General features: G+C 34.6%; 1 protein-coding gene across 3 annotated transcripts in view; it reads right to left on the bottom strand.

Moving 5' to 3' along the window:
- The window catches only part of PLEKHA5 (pleckstrin homology domain containing A5), a 238,983-nt gene that overhangs the window by 33,997 nt on the left and 185,499 nt on the right, over positions 1–19,487 (bottom strand). For 2 of the 3 annotated variants that reach the window (XM_028119753.2, XM_088025565.1), the window contains exons 16-20: positions 13,859–13,939; positions 9,263–9,298; positions 8,692–8,754; positions 6,545–6,625; positions 6,261–6,410 (exon numbers count right to left, since the gene is read on the bottom strand). In XM_028119753.2, the coding sequence (XP_027975554.2) occupies positions 6,261–6,410; positions 6,545–6,625; positions 8,692–8,754; positions 9,263–9,298; positions 13,859–13,939 (411 nt within the window). The remainder of the gene's footprint in view (positions 1–6,260; positions 6,411–6,544; positions 6,626–8,691; positions 8,755–9,262; positions 9,299–13,858; positions 13,940–19,487) is intronic. The other variant, XM_088025566.1, reaches the window with a different exon arrangement.

The following is a 19,487-nucleotide window of genomic DNA, read 5'->3' as shown; positions in this document are numbered from 1 at the left end:
ACAAATACCATTAACAAATTCACAAATACCATGTTGAATATCTTTAAATATGACCTTATGGGTTTTTTTTTTGTCAAGAAGATAATATAAGTTTGATAAGGTAATTAAAAGGGGTAGTGACTTTTAGGGGTGCCTGGGTGGCTCAGTCGTTAAGCGTCTGCCTTCTGCTCCGGTCATGATCCCAGGGTCCTGGGATCCAGCCCCGCATCGGGCTCCCTGCTTAGCAGGAAGCCTGCTTCTCCCTCTCCCACTTGTGTTCCCTCTCTCGCTGTGTCTCTGTCAAATAAATAAATAAAATCTTTAAAAAAAAGGGGGGGTAATGACTTTTAAACATTCAATTATTTTAAAATCACAGGCATTAAGTCAGGAGACAGTACTTTTGATAAAAAGTATGGAGAGTTTCATGCTATATACAGTTAAGAGAATACATGAAACCTTGCAATCTATAGCCACATGGATGACTCTCACAATGTTTTAGTATATGTGCTGCTGAAGCGAGCATGACTCTCACAATGTTAAAAGAAGCCAAAGAGTATATACTATATGATTATACATGATTTATATATATCTGTGATTTATAAAGTTCAAAAATAAGCAAAAAGCTAATGTATAGTTTAAGTCAGATAATGGTGTTCTAGGAAAGCAGTCATTGGGAGGAGAGTTTCTGGCATTCTAGTAAAATTCGGTGTGTTGATAAGGATGTCAGCCACATCTGTGCACTTAAATTGTGTCCTTTTCTGAGAATATGTTATACTCTAACAAAGGTAAAAAAAAATGTGTGTACACATGTAAGATTGTTACAGGGATGGCAGAAGATTTTCAAAAATTTGACTCAGTCTAACTTTAGGATGTGGAACAAGTAAAATGAGGATTTTAATATCTACCAGTAGAGCTATAGTGAATACATATTATCATTTTTATTAAGAAAGTATTAGGACTAATAATTCATTTCCAAGTTTTTAATGTAATAAGACCTTTCCTTTCCTTTTTTTAAAAAAGATTTCATTTTTAAGTAATTTCTCTACACCCAATGTGGGGCTCAAACTTACAACCCCAAGGATCAAGAGTTGGATGCTCTAATGACTGAGCCAGCCAAGCACCCCTCCTTTTCTTGTCCAATATCAATGGCAATTTATAACCAAATCCAGCCATGGGAACAGCTATATAATATGCTACATACACATAAATGTGTAATCTATTTTTATAATCTTTAACTCGTATCTAGTTTCTAATCTCTGAAATAAAAACTATATTCCATCTCAAAGAAAGTGGCTATTTATTGTACAAATTTTAGATGTAATAAATTTGTATAATTATAAATGTAGAAATGCCAAATATAGGGAAAGAAAAAAAATACCTATTAATGTACTACACTTTTGTTAGCAATTTTGTGGATTTTCTTTTAATCTTTCTCAGACATACACAACGGAAATTTACAAATATAGGCAAAAGTAGGGCCCACATATTCAACAGTATGGATACATGGCCAGTCTGGTTTCATCTATAGTACTTACATAGTCTATCTTTGTGGGATTATTTTAAGGCAAACACCAAGCATCACATCATTTCATCTATTAATACTTCAGTATGTATTTATTTTTAAAGATTTTATTTATTTATTTATTTGAGAGGGAGTGAGAGAGAGCACCAGTGGGGCGTAGGGGGGAGAGGGGCAGAGAGAGAGAGAGAGGGAGAAGTAGACTCTCTGCTGAGCAGAGAGCCCAACATGGGGCTTGATCCCAGGATCCCAGGATCACCTGAGCCCAAGGCAGATGTTTAACTGAGTGAGCCACCCAGGTGACCCTCAGAATGTATTTCTAAAGAAAAGAAACTAAAATGAAAAAATAACACGGAAATTCTTGCTTTAAAAATCATTATTTATTCCTTAGAATTTTTTTTTTAAGGATTTATTTATTTGAGGGAGAACGAGAGCGAGAGTGAGTGAGAGCGAGTGTATGAGTGGCAGGAGGGGTAGAAGGAGAGGAACAAGCAGACTCCCTGCTGTGTGGGGAGCCCAGTGTGGGGCTCGATCTCAGAATCCCGAGATCATGACCTGAGCTGAAGTTAGACGCTTAACCGACTGGGCCATCCAGGTGCCCCTTCCTTAAAAATGTTTTAAAAAAATTGTAACAGTTTCGCCTATCATCCTCTCTATGCCCCTGCTACTTATACGGGGATGATATTGGGTCACTTGATCTGCAGAATTTCTCCTATTCTACATTTTGCTAATTGAATTCCTGGGTATTCCTTACATGCTCTTCTGTTTCCTTTCATTTCCTATAAACTCGTAGTTACATATTGAGGCTTGCTGAGATTTAGATTTGATTTTCTGGTAAAAATGCCTCACATCTGTTGCTGGATACTTTCTACTGCAGCACATCAGGAGGCATATCATACCTATCTCTTTTTGGTAGCATGTTGTATTGTAATTATAAAATAACCATGTATTTAAAAATTATATTGGGGTGCCTGGGTGGCCCAGTTGGTTGAGTGTCTAACTCTTGGTTTCGGCTCAGGTCATGATCTCATGCAGCCAGGCATCAGGCTCAGCTCAGCGGGGAGTTGGCTTGAAGATTTGTTTGCTTGAAGACTCTCTCCCACTGCCCCTCCCTCCACTCATGCACGTGCTCATTCTCTAATAAATAAATCTTTAAAAAAAAATTACCTTAAAATCTTTCAAAACAGATTCCATGCAAATTCATGAATATTGATGGAACTACCAGAAAAAAACGACACTATTGTAACCATGATTCTCAGAAACTCTTTATTACCTGGAGAATTGAATGAGTATATGAAGATATTTAATGTGCAAGCTTTTCCCCAGGACAGTTCCTTTGTCCTGCTTCCCTGTCCCTGTAAGTTTATAATCCTAAACTCTAGTATATCCACTGGAGTCTAAAATCTGTTTACTTATGGTCCTCCTAGCTTGAATCCAACTAAGAACACAAATCAGTTTAATGGAAGTCTATACATACAACTTATTCACTGTAATACTGGGTAATCTCTCTGTTTTCCATTTTTAACACAGTAATAATGGTACCCATGCCAAGGGGTTATGTGGATTAAGCACATGTTAAGTACTTAGAATCTGGTACCCAATAACTGCTCCAAGAAATATTCCTGATTACTGTTATTACTTCATATATTGGTATTATTTTTGCAGTGGATAAATGTATAAGCTAACTACTAGCATGATTCAGGATGAATGGGAGCCATTTATACCTGCTTTATGATTTCTGAAATTCCAATTTTGGATTGTTGAGTAAGATAATTTGATTTCAAGTTCCAGAAAGTACATGTTATGTGACCACATAGTGAAATGGACTAGAAAGTACAGAAGTCTAAGAATTTAAAAGTACTTGATTTAGGTGTTGATTCTGTTCCTTACTAATTATGTCACCTACACAAGTCATTTAGCCTCCATGAACCTCAGTTTCTTCATCTGTGCAGTGAGGATAACAAAAATGAAAATAAATGGAGATAATTATTTATTTTGCATAGGATTTTCTTAAAGATCAAACTAGATAATGTATGTGAAAAACACAGAATTACAAATATATTTTGCTGCCATTCTTAGATGAGTCACAAATTATCTGGTTCCTTGAATTGCTGGGTAGAGTAAGAGAAGTACCCATTGAGCTGATAAAGCCCAAGAATAGTTCTCTTATATATGGACATAAGGCCTAATGGAAATTCCAAGAGAGGTGACTGTAGCAGATGTTTTATGGAGCTCCACACTATATCCCCTTTGCCCACCTAATTTCAAGGGACTGTGGTACATTCCATGCACACCAGAGTCTCATGGCAAGCCAGCTACGGCAGTTTGGATGTGTGGGTGAATTAAGGACACTGGGGTAACTTCAACCAATGAATGAGACATAGCCTCTCAGCCTTCAGTAGAAAATTCTGGGGCATCTACTCATTTCCTCAGTTGCAGAGAGTGGAAACCAGCTCAGTAGGGAAACCTTTCCTAACTTTTCTCCCTTCCTGTCTTATTCTCCACACACCCTCATTTCTGCTTCCTGGAATCATCTCCTAAATAAACTATCTTAACCCAGTCCCTCATCTTAGGCTCTGCTTTCAGAAAAGACCCCAAACTAAGATAATGACACACTGAAAAATTTCAAGTGTAACTGACTGTTATTACAACCTTTCTCACTAATCAGGCTTAGGTAAAAAGAAGTAGAAACAAGGTGAGAACAGAGGCACTATGTGCTTAAAGCATGTACGTTTGTTGGATGGGGCTTACAGAGAAAAGATATAATATCAAGAATTAAATAAAACATAATAGGCACACTGCTTTACATGATGCCTTGTGTTAATCCTAATTTTACATGCCTAAATGGCCAACTAGGTGAGGAGAAGATGTTCTCAGAATCAAAGCTTTGATCTTTGGGAGTGTTAATGTTATATGTCTTGTGTCTTTTATACCTCATGACTTGGATTTGAACCAATGACCTCAATCAACTGTGAAAGAATTAGAGGAATCCTCTGGGATTCTGCTAGCATAAATGTAATTCAATTTTAAATCTAATCAACATCCACTGACTGTTAACCATATGCTGTTAGGCTTGAGCTACAAATATGAACAAGTTTACCAAGGCAATGGTATAGTTTGTATTCTATGTAGTAAGACACAGAATATGTTAGAAGAACACACTGAGGGTCTGTAATGACCAATGAATAACGCTGAGGGCAAAGCAAAGAAACCTGGAAAGTGATTATATGGGTAACAACCAGAAAATGGGATATTCAAACATGATTAATTTCTACTAAAACATTTTTAAGCCTACTGGTCAAATTTAAGTTACTAAACCCATTTGGTAAGGGGAAAAAAATAACAGTTCAATTGAACACTCATCCTCAGAATTTTCTAAAACAGATACCAAATCATGAAATAGTTCCCAACTACATTTTGATTTGACTCAGGTTGCCACAGGGATACTGAGCTTTTCATTAGCTTGGCATTGACAACCTAGGCCCATTTTCCCCTTCTAATGTCATATTCCTAATCCTCTACTCCAGTCAGTTACTTTCATTTCTTGTTTCTCCAAACACATCTCTCACATTCTCATCTCTTTGTTGTGGTTCAAGGCATTTTATCCTGTATGGACTACCCTTTTCTGTCCCTTCCCATCCAAATCCTACCCCTGGTTAACTAAGTGACTACTTCCTTTTAGACAACATTTCAGGTGCATATATTTTCTCTGTGACTCTATTAGAGAAAATCTATGTAAATTTAAGTCTTCAGGGTTATGCTCAGAAGACATGGGTTTGAATTCTAGGCATAGCATTTATTAGCTTTTAACACTGGGTAAGTCATTCAGTTCAATCATCACTTTTTTTTTTTTTTTTTTACAGCAGGCTTCTGCTGAGCATGGAGCCCTGGACGGGTCTTGAACTCAGGACCCTGAGATCAAGACCTGAACTGAGATCAAGAATTGGACACTTAAACCAACTGAGCCATCCTGGTGGCCCTCAATCATGAAATTTTTAATGCACATCCTATAGCACTGGATGCTAGAGCTACAAAGATGAATGAGATAGGGTTCTGATTTCAAGGAGATCACAACTGAAAGGATATTAAATTCTTAAAAAATTTATGAACATCACAGTATAATTAAGAGAATCAAATGAAATAATGGAAATATCTAAACTGAGATCACACTGCAGCTATTAAATGATAATGTCAATGCCTTCCTAAAAAAATCATTTCACAGGTGTCTTTTTTTATTGAAATGGTTGGTTAAATGAATCCAATTACCACCTTCCCAAAATTATTCTAACTCCCCTAAAATCCACAAAATACATTTCTTCTCTCTCTTTTTTTTTAAAGATTTTATTTTTAAGTAATCTCTACACCAAACAGGGGGCTCGAACTCACAACCCTGAGATCAAGAGTTGCAACCTCTACCCACTGAGCCAGCCAGGTGTCCCGAAAGACTTATTCTCTTAATGCAATAAATGTTAACATAATAAGTTTTCATTTTAATAATACATAAATGGAGTATTTATCTCCCTTATAAAACAACTATTTCACAAGGAAAAGAATGCTTACTATAAGAGAAATAATTATATTTATTTTGCATCACAAATCACCTCTTAATTTTTATTAGTTAATAACAAATTAATTTCTTGTTATAGTAAAGAATAATCCTAAAGACAGTCAAATTACATAGAAACAAATAGGAAAAAAAAGAAAGAAAAAAGAACCACATGGTATTTCAGTGACTCTTACTAGAAAAAAATCTGCTACTTACGGCAGTGGCTCGAGAGAGTTCTCTACATGTACTGAGCAGTCCGTTTTGTAAATCATCCCTCTGTAACACCACGGTCTGAATGGCTGCTGGGTTATCTGCATTCATTTCTATCTCTTGGCTGGCTGATAGCAAAGCTTGCTCAAGCGTGTACTATTATAATAAAAATAATTACACTTAATGTTCTGCATCATTGAATTAATTCTTTTTACTTTAGTTTTATCAGTGTCCTGATAATAAGCATAAAAAGTAACATCAATTGTAGATAATAAACATAATTGTCCTACTTTCTCCTTGTGGAGTTGCTGAAGTTTCTCTTCCAGGGCATGTACCACTTTATCTTGTTCACATAACCGGCTTAACTTGGCCTAGGTTTTAAGAGAAAATCTGTTAGCAATTTTTTATTTTTCCTGTAATTGGCAGTAGGTAGTCCTGTAACTGAAGGTAGGTGTAACAAGAAAACACATTTAAGATAGCCACAGAATAATACCTAATTAGGTCAATCTTTATTTCAATCAGTAAAATAAAAAATAGCTTTTATTTATTTAGTTTAAAGATTTTATTTAGTCAATCAGAGAAAGACATGTATCATATGACCTCACTGATATGAGGAATTCTTTTTTTTTTTAAAGATTTATTTATTTATTTTGAGAGAGTGAGAATGAGAGAGAGAGAGTACATGAGAGCGGGGAGGGTTAGAGGGAGAAGCAGGCCCCTCGCCGAGCAGGGAGCCTGATGCGGGACTCGATCCCGGGACTCCAGGATCATGACCTGAGCCGAAGGCAGTTGCTTAACCAACTGAGCCACCCAGGCACCCTGATATGAGGAATTCTTAATCTCAGGAAATAAACTGAGGGTTGCTGGAGTGGTGGGGCATGGGAGGGATGGGGTGGCTGGGTGATAGACATTGGGGAGGGTATGTGCTATGGTGAGCGCTGTGAATTGTGTAAGACTGATGAATCACAGACCTGTACCTCTGAAGCAAATAATACATTATATGTTAAAAAAAAAAAAAGAAGATAGCAGGAGGGGAAGAAAGAAGGGGGGGAAATCGGAGGGGCAGATGAACCATGAGAGACTATGGACTCTGAGAAACAAACAGGTTTCTAGAGGGGTAGGGGGTGGGAGAATGGGTTAGCCTGGTGATGGGTATTAAAGAGGGCACGTTCTGCATGGAGCACTGGGTATTATATGCAAACAATGAATCACGGAACACTACATCAAAAACTAATGATGTAATATATGGTGATTAACATAATTAAAAAAAGATTTTATTTATTTACTTGAGAGATAGAAAGACAGAAATAGCGACAGAGAGCACAAGCGGGAAGGTAAGGGAGAAGCAGGCTCCCCGCTGAGCAAGGAGAGCTGAAGGCAGATGCTTAACTGACTGACCCACTCAGGAGCCCCCAAAATAGCTTTTAAAGATACAATGCTTAACATGCATATAAAGTGAAAAAGCATTTCAACCGTACTATTTAATCTACATAATTCGAGATACTGTAATTGAGCAGTCTCATATAACTTTAAATCATTTCAATGTGGTTAATATTTTTTTGCCTACCAACTGCTAGGTATGTTAAGTGATATATACAGTCCTTAATGAAAATATAAACTGAATTCTGTTTTTATATTTTAAAATTATGCTCTTATATTTATAAAAGAATAGAAGGAAAAGATTGCTTCTAACTGCAATAATACAAATAAAAATTTGCTAAATGGAGAAAAAAATCATTTTCAATAATTTAAATGTTTGAAACTCTTGGTATTACCCCACTTTTTAAACTATGAAAATATCAGAGGATACTCCATGAAAATTTAAATACTACAATAAACCAGTTGTCCAGATGTCTGAAAATAAAAACCCTGGATAAACTATATATATGCCCCAAACTTGACTGCATAATGACAAGTAGGCAAGAAACTGGAGATTTCACTTTCTTTGCCATAGCTGTTAAAATAATTACCCTGTTTTTGTTAGATGACAAAACTCAAGCTATACCAAAATGGAATATACTGAAATGAGAAAGTATAACGACATGGTAAGTCAACCAATCTAAAATATAATAAAAAAAGAAAAGACTACATTTTAAAAAGTAGTGATAGAACTTTTAGAGGCTGATACTTTCTCTAGAAGACAGGACAATTTTACTTTGTTTCCAGTCCTCCATACTTTTTTTGATTAGAAATGTCTTTTACTTTCCTTTAAGTGATTCTTAGTATGCTCAACTGTTAATTATGGGGGGGGTTGTTATAGAATACATAGAGGAGTGATGATTTAATTTAACCTACGTGTAAAAGAAAATGCTACTTTCTTTGATGTCGTTTTGGAGGGCAAGGGAGGAAGAGGAAGCTTTTTGTCATGCTTATTTCCAATGTTTTGGCAGGGAATATAACAGAGTACTGACAATATATATAGCATACTAACACTTACATCAATATCCACTTCTTCAGGTCTGTATTTATATAATGTGCCTCTACATTCATCTTGTGACAGCTATAGGAAAAAATGTCAGGTAGCAAGTTTAAAAATAATATTTAAAAAATATACTTAGCCTATGTTAACATTTTAGATTTATATAACAATAACAAAAATGGGATTTTAATGATTCTTATACTTTAAGAAATTTAATTCAAACACAGATCATTACAAAAGCAGAAAAATATTTAACAGTGATACAATATGCAAGATACATAAAAATGTTAACTTAAGCTTGTCAAACAAAATAATAACTTGGTCAAACAAATTATAAAGCACCTTACATTTTCCATTTGTAAGACACACATTATTTTAATGAAAAATTGACAAATACAATCATAGCAACTGTATTGAATCAAATATTCAAACCAGGCATATTTCAGCAGTCAAAACCATCCTTCACGGTATACACATAATTACACAACTGTGTATGTGTACACTCAAATGCGAACACATCTTAGTACAACTTTATTAACAAAACCCATAACATACTGTATACATATACATAATATATAAACACACATACACAATATAAACTTATCTTGTTCTTCTGTCTTAAGAACTAAAAGATAATGGGGGAAAAGGATGGGTTTAATTGAAAAGAGGAAACTCATTCAAAACCTCATAAAACTGAAAGCCTATGTTGTAAACTATGGCTAGTCAAATTTCATAAAGAGTTTATATGTGTTCATTGACACCATTTGTCTTATGATACTACAAGAAATTACTGCTTAGTGCATTTAAACATCCTTTCTTTGGCTTCGTCCCAATATCTTTTGGTCAAACAAACCTTCACTTCTGCTTGTGTTAATCAAGATTTCAAAAGCCATCCCTGTCAAGTGATACCACAGGCAACACCATAGCCTTTGCAGGCAATATTTCATGCTCTCTTGTCTTTTGACTTTATATTGACTGCTAAGACAGTAACAAAAACATAGCAGGAAAAATTTACTTGGGCTCACTGCATATTTACTAAATGGCACACTTCTTCTCTAAGTGGGGATGGGAGTAATGTATCCCCACTACATTCTAGATTGGAAAATTAAACTTCACACAAACACATATAAATGAATAAAAATGATAAAAAAGTTATAACTATATATGCCCACTGTAAAAAACTGCTTGCCAGTTACATCTTTAGAAGGAGACATAATTTAAACAGTAAGTATCTTTGGATGGATCTAGAAATGTGGGTATCAGGAGGTTAAAAATGTAAGCATTACAAACATACAATAAGAAATCCTGGATTTATGTGTTTCATTTCAAGACATTACTTTCACGTCCTCATGCAAATGAACCTGTGACTATTTAAGGATATGCAGTGATTAACAAAACTTTCATAGAAATGAATTACCACATGAAAAATGAATTTAATGACAAAAGTCAGAATACTTATGCACTATTTTAAAATAAAGTCATTGAATATGTCCTAAGTGTCAATTGTCTTCTAAATTAAAGCACCTAGATCCAAGAAAATAATTTGTACTCTTATCTGAAAACAAAAGTGATGAAAAATAAGTTTTAAAATGCTTAGATCCATGATAAAAAATTAAGATAATGCCAAAATTAAATTTTCTCATTTATAAGAAGTTAGAGATGTAAAGCCTTTAGCTCCTAAATGTCAAAACACACTTTACTTAATATTTAAAGTTAAATGCAAAACAGCTTTACTAAACCAGGGAATGTAAAATTTTGATGTAACTAGTGGATAGTGCTACACCTAGATTAAAATATGAATTGTATCTTCTATCCCAGGGTCAACAGAAAAAAGCCTAGTATTTTAAAATGGAAATTTAGCAATGTGTAATACAAATTTAGGGTATTGGTATACTATTTGTATTTAGGGAATCTTACTGCATATTCACTTTCACATCAGTTGGGAAATTAATAAAAAACGTGTACTGTGTTGTTACAGTTTAAGAGTGATAGATCCTTATAGCCATATAAATATACTGCACAATACATTAGATTTATTTTGTTGTTTCTGTATTTTTAGTACCACTGAAAAATCTATTTAAACCTTTTATCAAATTATTCAATAAAAATATTCATTATTAGACACTAACAAAATCTTAATATAATCAGCCTTCCACTATACATTGCTTTTACCTATCAGAAGAAAAGAATAAGGAAACAGGATTATTCTTTAAATAATTAACTTTTAAGCATGGCCTATTTTTCATTACTGATAATAATTACTGAGGCTTTTCTAAAGAAAAAATGGATATAGTTTATTTAAAAAATTTCCACCTAGATTTGAAGAAGTGTGCTACTTAGTCCTCATTATGAAAATCCTACTAATAAGAAAAAAGTCATTTCATGAATATTCTCATTAAGTTCTGCCTAAAATGTTTCATGGTAATACTTTTTTATCATTTTTCAAATTCATCTTTAGCAAAAGAAAAAAAAGTTCTGGGTTTGAATACCTTTTTCTGAAGTACCTTAGCAACACTAGAAAAGCAAATGAAAATGGGCTATGTAGAATTATGAAAGGTTGAGCAGTGGTCAAGCTTCAATTTGAGAAGTGTATTATACAGACTTTATTGACATACAAATAAGGCTATGTGCTTTATTTAGAAAGCTTTTTCATAATAAAATATCTAACAATATTTAAAAACACTGGGTTGGCATTAGGTTAAAACAAAATTACTTTTGTTAATCAAAATATAACTTTCTACAGTATCCCTTTTAAATATGTATGTATATATTTAAAAATTTATAAATAAATATATATATATAAACCCAAAAAGGATTTTTGGGAAATAAATTTGATAAAATTAGACATTTTATGAGGACTCAAAAATGCTCACAGGACTGTAGGTATTTGCTAATATTAGTCTGTACCTTTAAAAAATAAATAATATTTATTATTATTTTATAAAAACTCTAGTACAAAAATGTAATTGTGAAAGATGGTAAAATGATTAATAAATGTAGAGGAATTTTTCAACACAATGTGGATTGATTTAGCATTTGTTTTGATTCAGTTTTACGTCCTTTTTATATTACCAATTCTAAAAAATTCCCACATACGTAATTTTTCAGGTGTCCTCTTTTTCCTAAGAAAATGCAAACATAAAGTTTCTCCTGCAAGAAAACCCAATGGCTATGATTCAGAATAACAGGTCATAAAACATGACAGTGCCACCTTATTTTCAGGTGTATTTCAGGAACCTATAACACAGCACTGTAATGCAATGTCTGAAGCAAACTGTTAAGAGTGTACAATATAAACTTCCATGAAGATTTCCTTTGCATAATAACACAGTAACAGAAATCTGAAGAAAAAAATAAGAATTAATTTCAATTTAGGCAAATTAATAATATAGTTTAGGAAGTGTGTCTGAAGGTCACTATTATCCACCAGTGGTGCCCTGTAACATTTAAGTACTTTATTAATGGCTGATTTTTAAAAAAGGACTGACTGAAGACACCCCAACTTGACAGGACTGAGAGTCAACACGGATTACCTGGTAATTGGTTGCCTAGCTCATGCCCAGGAATGGCTGCTGATGTTAGCCATTCAAATTTTTCTGTTTTGTACAATTTTAAGTTTTTTTTCTTTCAAGTATTCATATATTTAATAAGGAAATATAATAATGAGGAAATATATTTATATAAATCTATAGGTCTGGTCAGTGACACCAGTATATAAGACCACTCTCAGATATCGCCACACTTTTGGAAAACTCCAATTAGAACTTTTAGTGCAACTGAGTAATTTCAATCAGCAATGACTTCTGCATCATCAACCCTGATTACTGATCAATATAAAGAAGAAAAAGCAATCCAAACCAAACTGAAAACCCACAAATGAAAATATACAAAATATGAAAAGTGAAAGTATAACCTATTACAACAAAATGCTTTGATCTCTTGTCATTTAGCCTTACATAAAATGATGAAGTGACAGCTTCAGATACTGAGAAAGGTATTAATTCCAGGACAAGGGCTAAAGGTTCTCAGCAGTGGAATTTTGGAATGAAGTGTCAAGGTTCTGTAATCTGGTTACTTTAAAAATACAAAGATTTCATTTTCTTTTGAAAAGTAAAGCTGTTTAACTTTAAATATTTAATACTTTGTTTCTTTATTGATAGAAAACTTTGTTCAGAAGTAAGAGTCACCTCACCCTCCTACCAACTGTTTCAAGGCCCATCCATGATGCTGATCCCAAGATGACTAAAGCAAACCCGAGGCCTGTAAAGCCAGAGAGAGTTCAAGGTGCTTTTTCTTTTTTCTTTTTTTTTAAATAGGTGCTTTTTCATATTTTAATAAAAATACATTCATTTTTCATGTTAGTTAATTTTCTTCTTCTGTATGAATTTTAAAGTATTATAACAGGTCATAGGCCACAGTAATTTGAAGGTGTTGAAGTGGAAGAAGCTGATGTTGCAAAACACACAGCTAAGAACATTTAGACCATGAAATACAAAAAAAATCGGATAGGAATGTATAAAATGACTTCTTTTGCAGATCTGCAGATTACCAAGCTCCTAAAAGTAAAACCAGCCAGCTCCATGGCACATATTTTGAGTTAGGGAAAAGAATGAGGTAAGATGATGCATATGATGGCATAAGAATGTAACAATACAGGGAGAAGATATTCCCAGTAGGTCAAGAAGCGGCTATCTTTAGGTCTTACTATACCACAGTACAGAAACTAGATTTAAATAACTCCCATATAAATATTATCTATTCCTAAAACAGTATGGTGGGCTAGGGTGGGATGGGGGCTGCCCCTACAAGGAAAAAAAAATATTTTTAACTTTTCCCTAGAAATCAGTTCTAATGCTTTTAGAGTTAATCGAAATTAATGGCAATCTTGTAAAAATTTTGCAAATGTACTGCAGACCTCCAAGTACATATCAATCAAATACTCTGCACAAAAACTTCAGGAAAATGGCACACTTAATATTCCACAGCAAAATGTTCAGCAAAGCCATGCTAAGAATACTGCAGCATCTTAAAAAGCATGGATGAATTGCACTTTTCCAAATAGACAGAAACAAAAAATGAAATAAGAAAACACTAATGTTATGAGTAACTCTGAGGATAAACCAAAACTGTCACTGAGGGATTTTGCAGATGATAAAGCAGTATCATTCACTGTCCAAGACCTTACTTGCTGGTACAGTTGGGGTCTTAGCGCCGAGTTCTCAATCATTGTGTGAACCATGGTGATAATAGGTTCATTTTCTTTCATCTATTTCAAATCAGGAGGAGCATACAGCAAACATCAGTTTACAGCACAGCTAGATTTGAAAGACGACACTGTAAATATAGCCTCTACTTTAATATCTTCCTGATAGTGCAGTTGTTTACATTTTACCCCACGGTTGTACAGATGTTAACTTATATAAACCATTTCAAGCAAGTATTAAATGCTGTAAAATACTTCCGAGGTTACAGAAAAGCTTACTCATTGCAATACTGCTGCAACTAGGTTTTACTTTATAAATATATTCAATATAGTCAATGAATATTCTTACATATACTAGAATAGATGATAAAGCAGCATGACTTATTTAAAGAGTAAATTACAGGGTGAAAACCTGTTTAAAAGGAGAAAACAGTATCATTTTTTTAACTGATTACTTATTTAGTAAAAAAGCTTAAAATGATATTCAGTTCTTTGTATACTGATCAGAAAAATATTAGTTCTCTTGTAATATTAAAATTCTATAATAAGCAGTATATCTCGTCATTTAGGTAATCACATATTTCATTAAGGTTAATTTTGATAGACATCTGTATACACTGTTTTGGATTTTCTTACAGTATAACACAACACGTAGAATTATTTCAAGGATATACAAACTAAAATTTATTTAGCAAAGACTCAATGTATCTCCCTAGTTCCTAAAAAGGCTGAAACCATGTTTCACATTTCCAGCTAATGTTGTACTTAATTACTGCCTCTAGAAAAATATTTGTTTTAGGCGGTCCTGGACTTAAGAGCTAAAGCATTCAAAAGAGAAGCACCATAATATATAGAGAGTAAAAGGCCAATGATGTACCATTTATAAGCAGACAAGTCTGTTTATGATTGCAATTTGCAATATACACTTTACATAATTTTCATCCTGCATATTATAGAAAATAAGCATTTTTATTATGGTTAACAAATATTACTTTACTGACTCCGTTAAATCTACAATAAAAGTTTACTAATCCTGAGACTAATAATGCATAATGTAAGTAAAAGATAAATCTTGAAAAGTGTACATCTAAACAATTTTATTTTCAGCCTAGTTACCAATGTTTCATGTCAATAAACTGTTTTGATTGTCAAATTAGAAACTGGTGACTGGTTTATTTTTTTTTAAAGTTTTATTCAAACTAAATATTTTTTAAAAAATAATTTATTTTAAAATCTCAACATCTGCATATCAGTTAAACTCAAACTTCTTTTTCTCCCCTGCAATGCTATCCAGTAAGGGACTAAGGCATATTTATAGGTGACATTTCATGTACACAGGAAACAGATGTGTTGATATGCAGTTCAGGGCAATTTTTTTTTACAGTGTTAGAAAGTAACTTATAAACAGACAACTACGGATGTAAATTTTCCTTAGGAGAAAAAAACTTATCATGGAAATTTAAGACCTCTTTATGTTTTCAAGAGCCTTCTATGTTTTTAGGGAATGTTAGTTATCTTAGTCAAATGTGAATCTTGGAATAAAGTGTAACTGCTTTTATGTTTTGGCTTACTCATTTGACTATTGATACACACACCTCATAAAACACAAGTAAGCATAGGTCTCTATCCATTTTAAATTTTAATTTTCAAAGCAATTTCATCATTACTATTTTTTAACAGCATACCATGGAAATTAGTCAAAAGAATACTGGACTCAAATTTTTTTGCATTGGGTGGAGGTCAGGAACGTGAATGTTTTAAGAAATAATGGAGATCAGAGAGTATCCAAATGTAGACGATACTCAAGGTCAAACTGAAATTGCCCATTGAGTCTTGGAAATCTGGCACTACAAATTAGCCCCTGTGTCAAAAGGCTAGGTCAATAAGGCTCACACCTCTAAGTGGAGCTTCAATATAGTACAGATTAAGGACAAATGTTCACACTCTAAGCCTGGCAAATTTACTTGAAGGGACAATATGGTTTCTATACAAGGGAAATCAAGCCTGACTTATTTGTGGACTACTTTGAGAGGGTAAATATGCATGTGTGTCAAGGGATGACATATTTGTGATTTAAAAATGTCTGTTTAATTTACATGTCAAAGCTTATTAAATATTGAGTCACTGAGAAGGGTTTTTTTTCCACGAAGAAACTAACTAGGAACAGAAAAACTAAAAGCAAAAATAGTATTTAAATTATACAAACTGTAGGGCGCCTGGGTGGCTCAGTTGGTTAAGCAACTGCCTTTGGCTCAGGTCATGATCCTGGAGTGCCAGGATCGAGTCCCACATCGGGCTCCCTGCTCTGCAGGGAGTCTGCTTCTCCCTCTGACCCTCCCCCTCTCATGCTCTCTCTCTCTCTCAAATAAAATCTTTAAAAAAACTGAATTATACAAACTGTAAAAGTGTTTCAGAGATCATTTCTGAAATGGACCATTTTTCATTATGAAAAATTTCATACATATTAAATCCTAAGTATTAAAATTAGAAGTCATCTCTAGAAACTGACAATTTAGTACAACAAAGGAATAAAAATGTTAGCAGCAATTATTTTGAATTGTGGGACTGTGATTATTTTTTCCTATCTCTATACTTTTCTGCATTTTCCAAGTTTTCCCCAGGGTAGATACTGCTTTTCTAATTAAAAAAAAGTTACTAAAAGTGAGTCAAGGATAAAAATATATAAACATGAAATAAACAAAATTAATGGAACAGTCATATCCTCTGGCAAATACTCTTTGGTGATGAAAAGCTAAGAAAAATCTTAGCACCATGTGTTCATATCATGTTCAAGGGTGGGAATTTAGTGGATGAAACCTACTGGAGTTGTCTAGTGTAGTAAGACCCTGATCTAGAAAACTGTTCTTATAAACCTTTATTCTGTCATAGGAATCTGTATCTACATCCAAAATTTATTAGAAAAAAACGTTAATTAAAAAAAGTAAGCTACCCAACACATTTATAAATACATGTTAACTATTCTGTAATTACCCACCCCCTTTCATTACTACTTCAGAAATCAAAATTCAAGTTTAGACTAGGGGTTCTTAACCCACATCCACAACACTTGAGGAACTTGAAAAGAATATAGAGAGCCTGATTCCCAGATAACTTTTTTTTAATTTTTATTTTTTAAAAAGATTTTATTTATTTATTTGACAGAGACACAGTGAGAAAGGGAACACAAGCAGGGGGAGTGGGAGAGGGAGAAGCAGGCTTCCTGCCGAGCAGGGAGCCTGATGCAGGGCTCGATCCCAGGACCCTGGGATCATGACCTGAGCCGAAGGCAGATGCCTAATGACTGAGCCACCCAGGCACCCCCTGATTCCCAGGTAATTTTAACGAGGAACTTGAGAATCTCTGATGTCATTAAAACACCAAGATGACAGGATGGTCTAAAGATTCCTTTGGCAGAACTATGATGTTCTCATTAAAGTAAAATATGACTGGATAACAGTGCATGTTCTTCAGCTCATATACTCCCTGGGATCCTGTTTTACTAATAATAGTCCCATAATTACTCAGATGGGATAAGACTATCTATGAAAGGAGAAGCAGCAGGATCATTTCAGAACTCCCCAAGGCACCAAACCTACCTAACCAAGAGCTGTTAGGACAGCTGAGTAGTGGGCTGTTAATGATTTGAAAGTGAGTGGTCCTGTATGTGGTGGCTCTCTCTTTGCGTGTGGTGTGCAACACCTAAAAACGGAATGTAATAATCAGGATCCAATACAATGAGAGCTCGGTCCCTATTAAGCAATTTCACTGATCTGACTGAATTTTCACTCTTTCCAGATTTATTAAATTGGAAATACTAGATGTGTTTTATCTCCAAATACATTCTAGAGATAGGCTAGCGGTTCCTTTCATTAAAACACCTCTCAAATATTCTATATTTTAATACTTAGAAACTAACTTAAAAAAAAAAGATTTTATTTATTTATTTGACAGAGAAACACAAGCAGGGGGGGAGTGGGAGAGGGAGAGGGAGAAGGAGGTTCCCCGCTGAGCAAGGAGCCCAAAGCAGGACTCAATCCCAGGACCCTGGGATCATGACCTGAGCCGAAGGCAGACTTTTAACCGACTGAGCCACCCAGGCGCCCCAAAACTAACTTGTTTCTGTAACTTACATTGAAACAGCATATTCTGACTTTGGCTGTGTAAACTTTATGACAGCTTTTCAGTTAAAGTAGTAAATAATGACATAAAAAATACATAATGCTCCATGAGCAAGTTGGAATTTCATGCTCAAGTTCTTAAAAGTAAAATCCAGTAATTCTCTTCTGATTTGAATACAAGGATCCTAGATGGTATTATGATAGTGATGTTAACAGTTGACGTATTTTGTTTTAGGGAATCAGAGCAAGACTAATTAGTACATGGAAAATGTTTAGTGATTCACTTGAAAAGGAGTTAAATGCTTCACTTTCAAATACTTAAATTCCTTGTTTGAAGTAACAGGTAATATAAATTTAGGTTTCAGCTAATTGATAAATTATAAAGCTACTAGTAAGACTCATCATTTTATACTAATAAAACATAAATGGAAATATCTTGGAAATACACTTAGGTAATGTCAATCTATTTGTTTACAACAAAACCACAAATTTTTACTTGAAGTTTTTAAGTCCAAATGTTTAGACAAACTACCTAGAAAGTCTGGCACTTCATTCCAGCCTCTTTCACATTTTTGAGGTATGCTGGGCTAATATGAACACAAAGTATTCTTTGATGTTACTATCTGAAATCCTGACTTGAAAGCCCATCACCAAAAAGCCTTTTCTTTTTTTTTTCTTAAATTTTATTTATTTAATTGACAGAGAGAGAGAGAGAGAGAGAGAGACAGCGAGAGAGGGAACACAAGCAGGGGGAGTGGGAGAGGGAGAAGCAGGCTTCCCGCCGAGCAGGGAGCCCCATGCGGGGCTCGATCCCAGGACCCTGGGATCATGACCTAAGCCGAAGGCAGTCGCTTAACCAACTGAGCCACCCAGGCGCCCCCAAAAAGCCTTTTCAACACAATCATATGTAACTAGGTCATACTTACTAGGGTCTTGAACCGAACTTCCCAACTGACACCTGTGGGCTGGGAATGGATTACAGGTGTGGAGACGGGGACCACCTCAGCCCTCAGTGGGCCTACCATGCTGCTGCTAGCACCTCCTCTAGTCCCCACCAAGGTGCTGTACAAATATTGCCACTTTCTTTGTGTGCCATACATGAAAAAGGTTAGAAAGCACTGAGATCGTGTTTTCATTTCAGAAAAACTGGACTTTACTTCTTTCTTTGGTGTTTCTTGTGATAAATCCATCAACCTCAATAGCTCTCAAACCTGACGGACAAAAAAAAATCACCTGCGGACATTTAAAACCAAAGGCAGGGCTGGGCTCTTGGCAATTCTAACTGGGGACTCGAGGAGAGAGGGCCCTGAGTACTGCACTTTCTTTCCGTCTTTCTGAAGATCCACTGATAGTTCTTATAGGAAATCAGCCTTGATAACCATGGTTCCCATCTTGGCACTAACTCAAGTAACTGAGGACTAATTCAACTGTCCCCCAGTAAAGACTTTTTCAAGGTCTCGATGAGTCAGTACTAAATGTTAATCAAGCTATCT

The sequence above is a fragment of the Eumetopias jubatus genome, unplaced genomic scaffold (assembly GCF_037043125.1).
Source record: "Eumetopias jubatus isolate StellerSeaLion01/CBP00866 unplaced genomic scaffold, mEumJub1_p1.0 scaffold_8, whole genome shotgun sequence".
Lineage (NCBI taxonomy): Eukaryota > Metazoa > Chordata > Mammalia > Carnivora > Otariidae > Eumetopias > Eumetopias jubatus.
The sequence above is the reverse complement of the archived record's forward strand: the minus strand, read 5'-3'. Positions and strand labels throughout refer to the sequence as shown.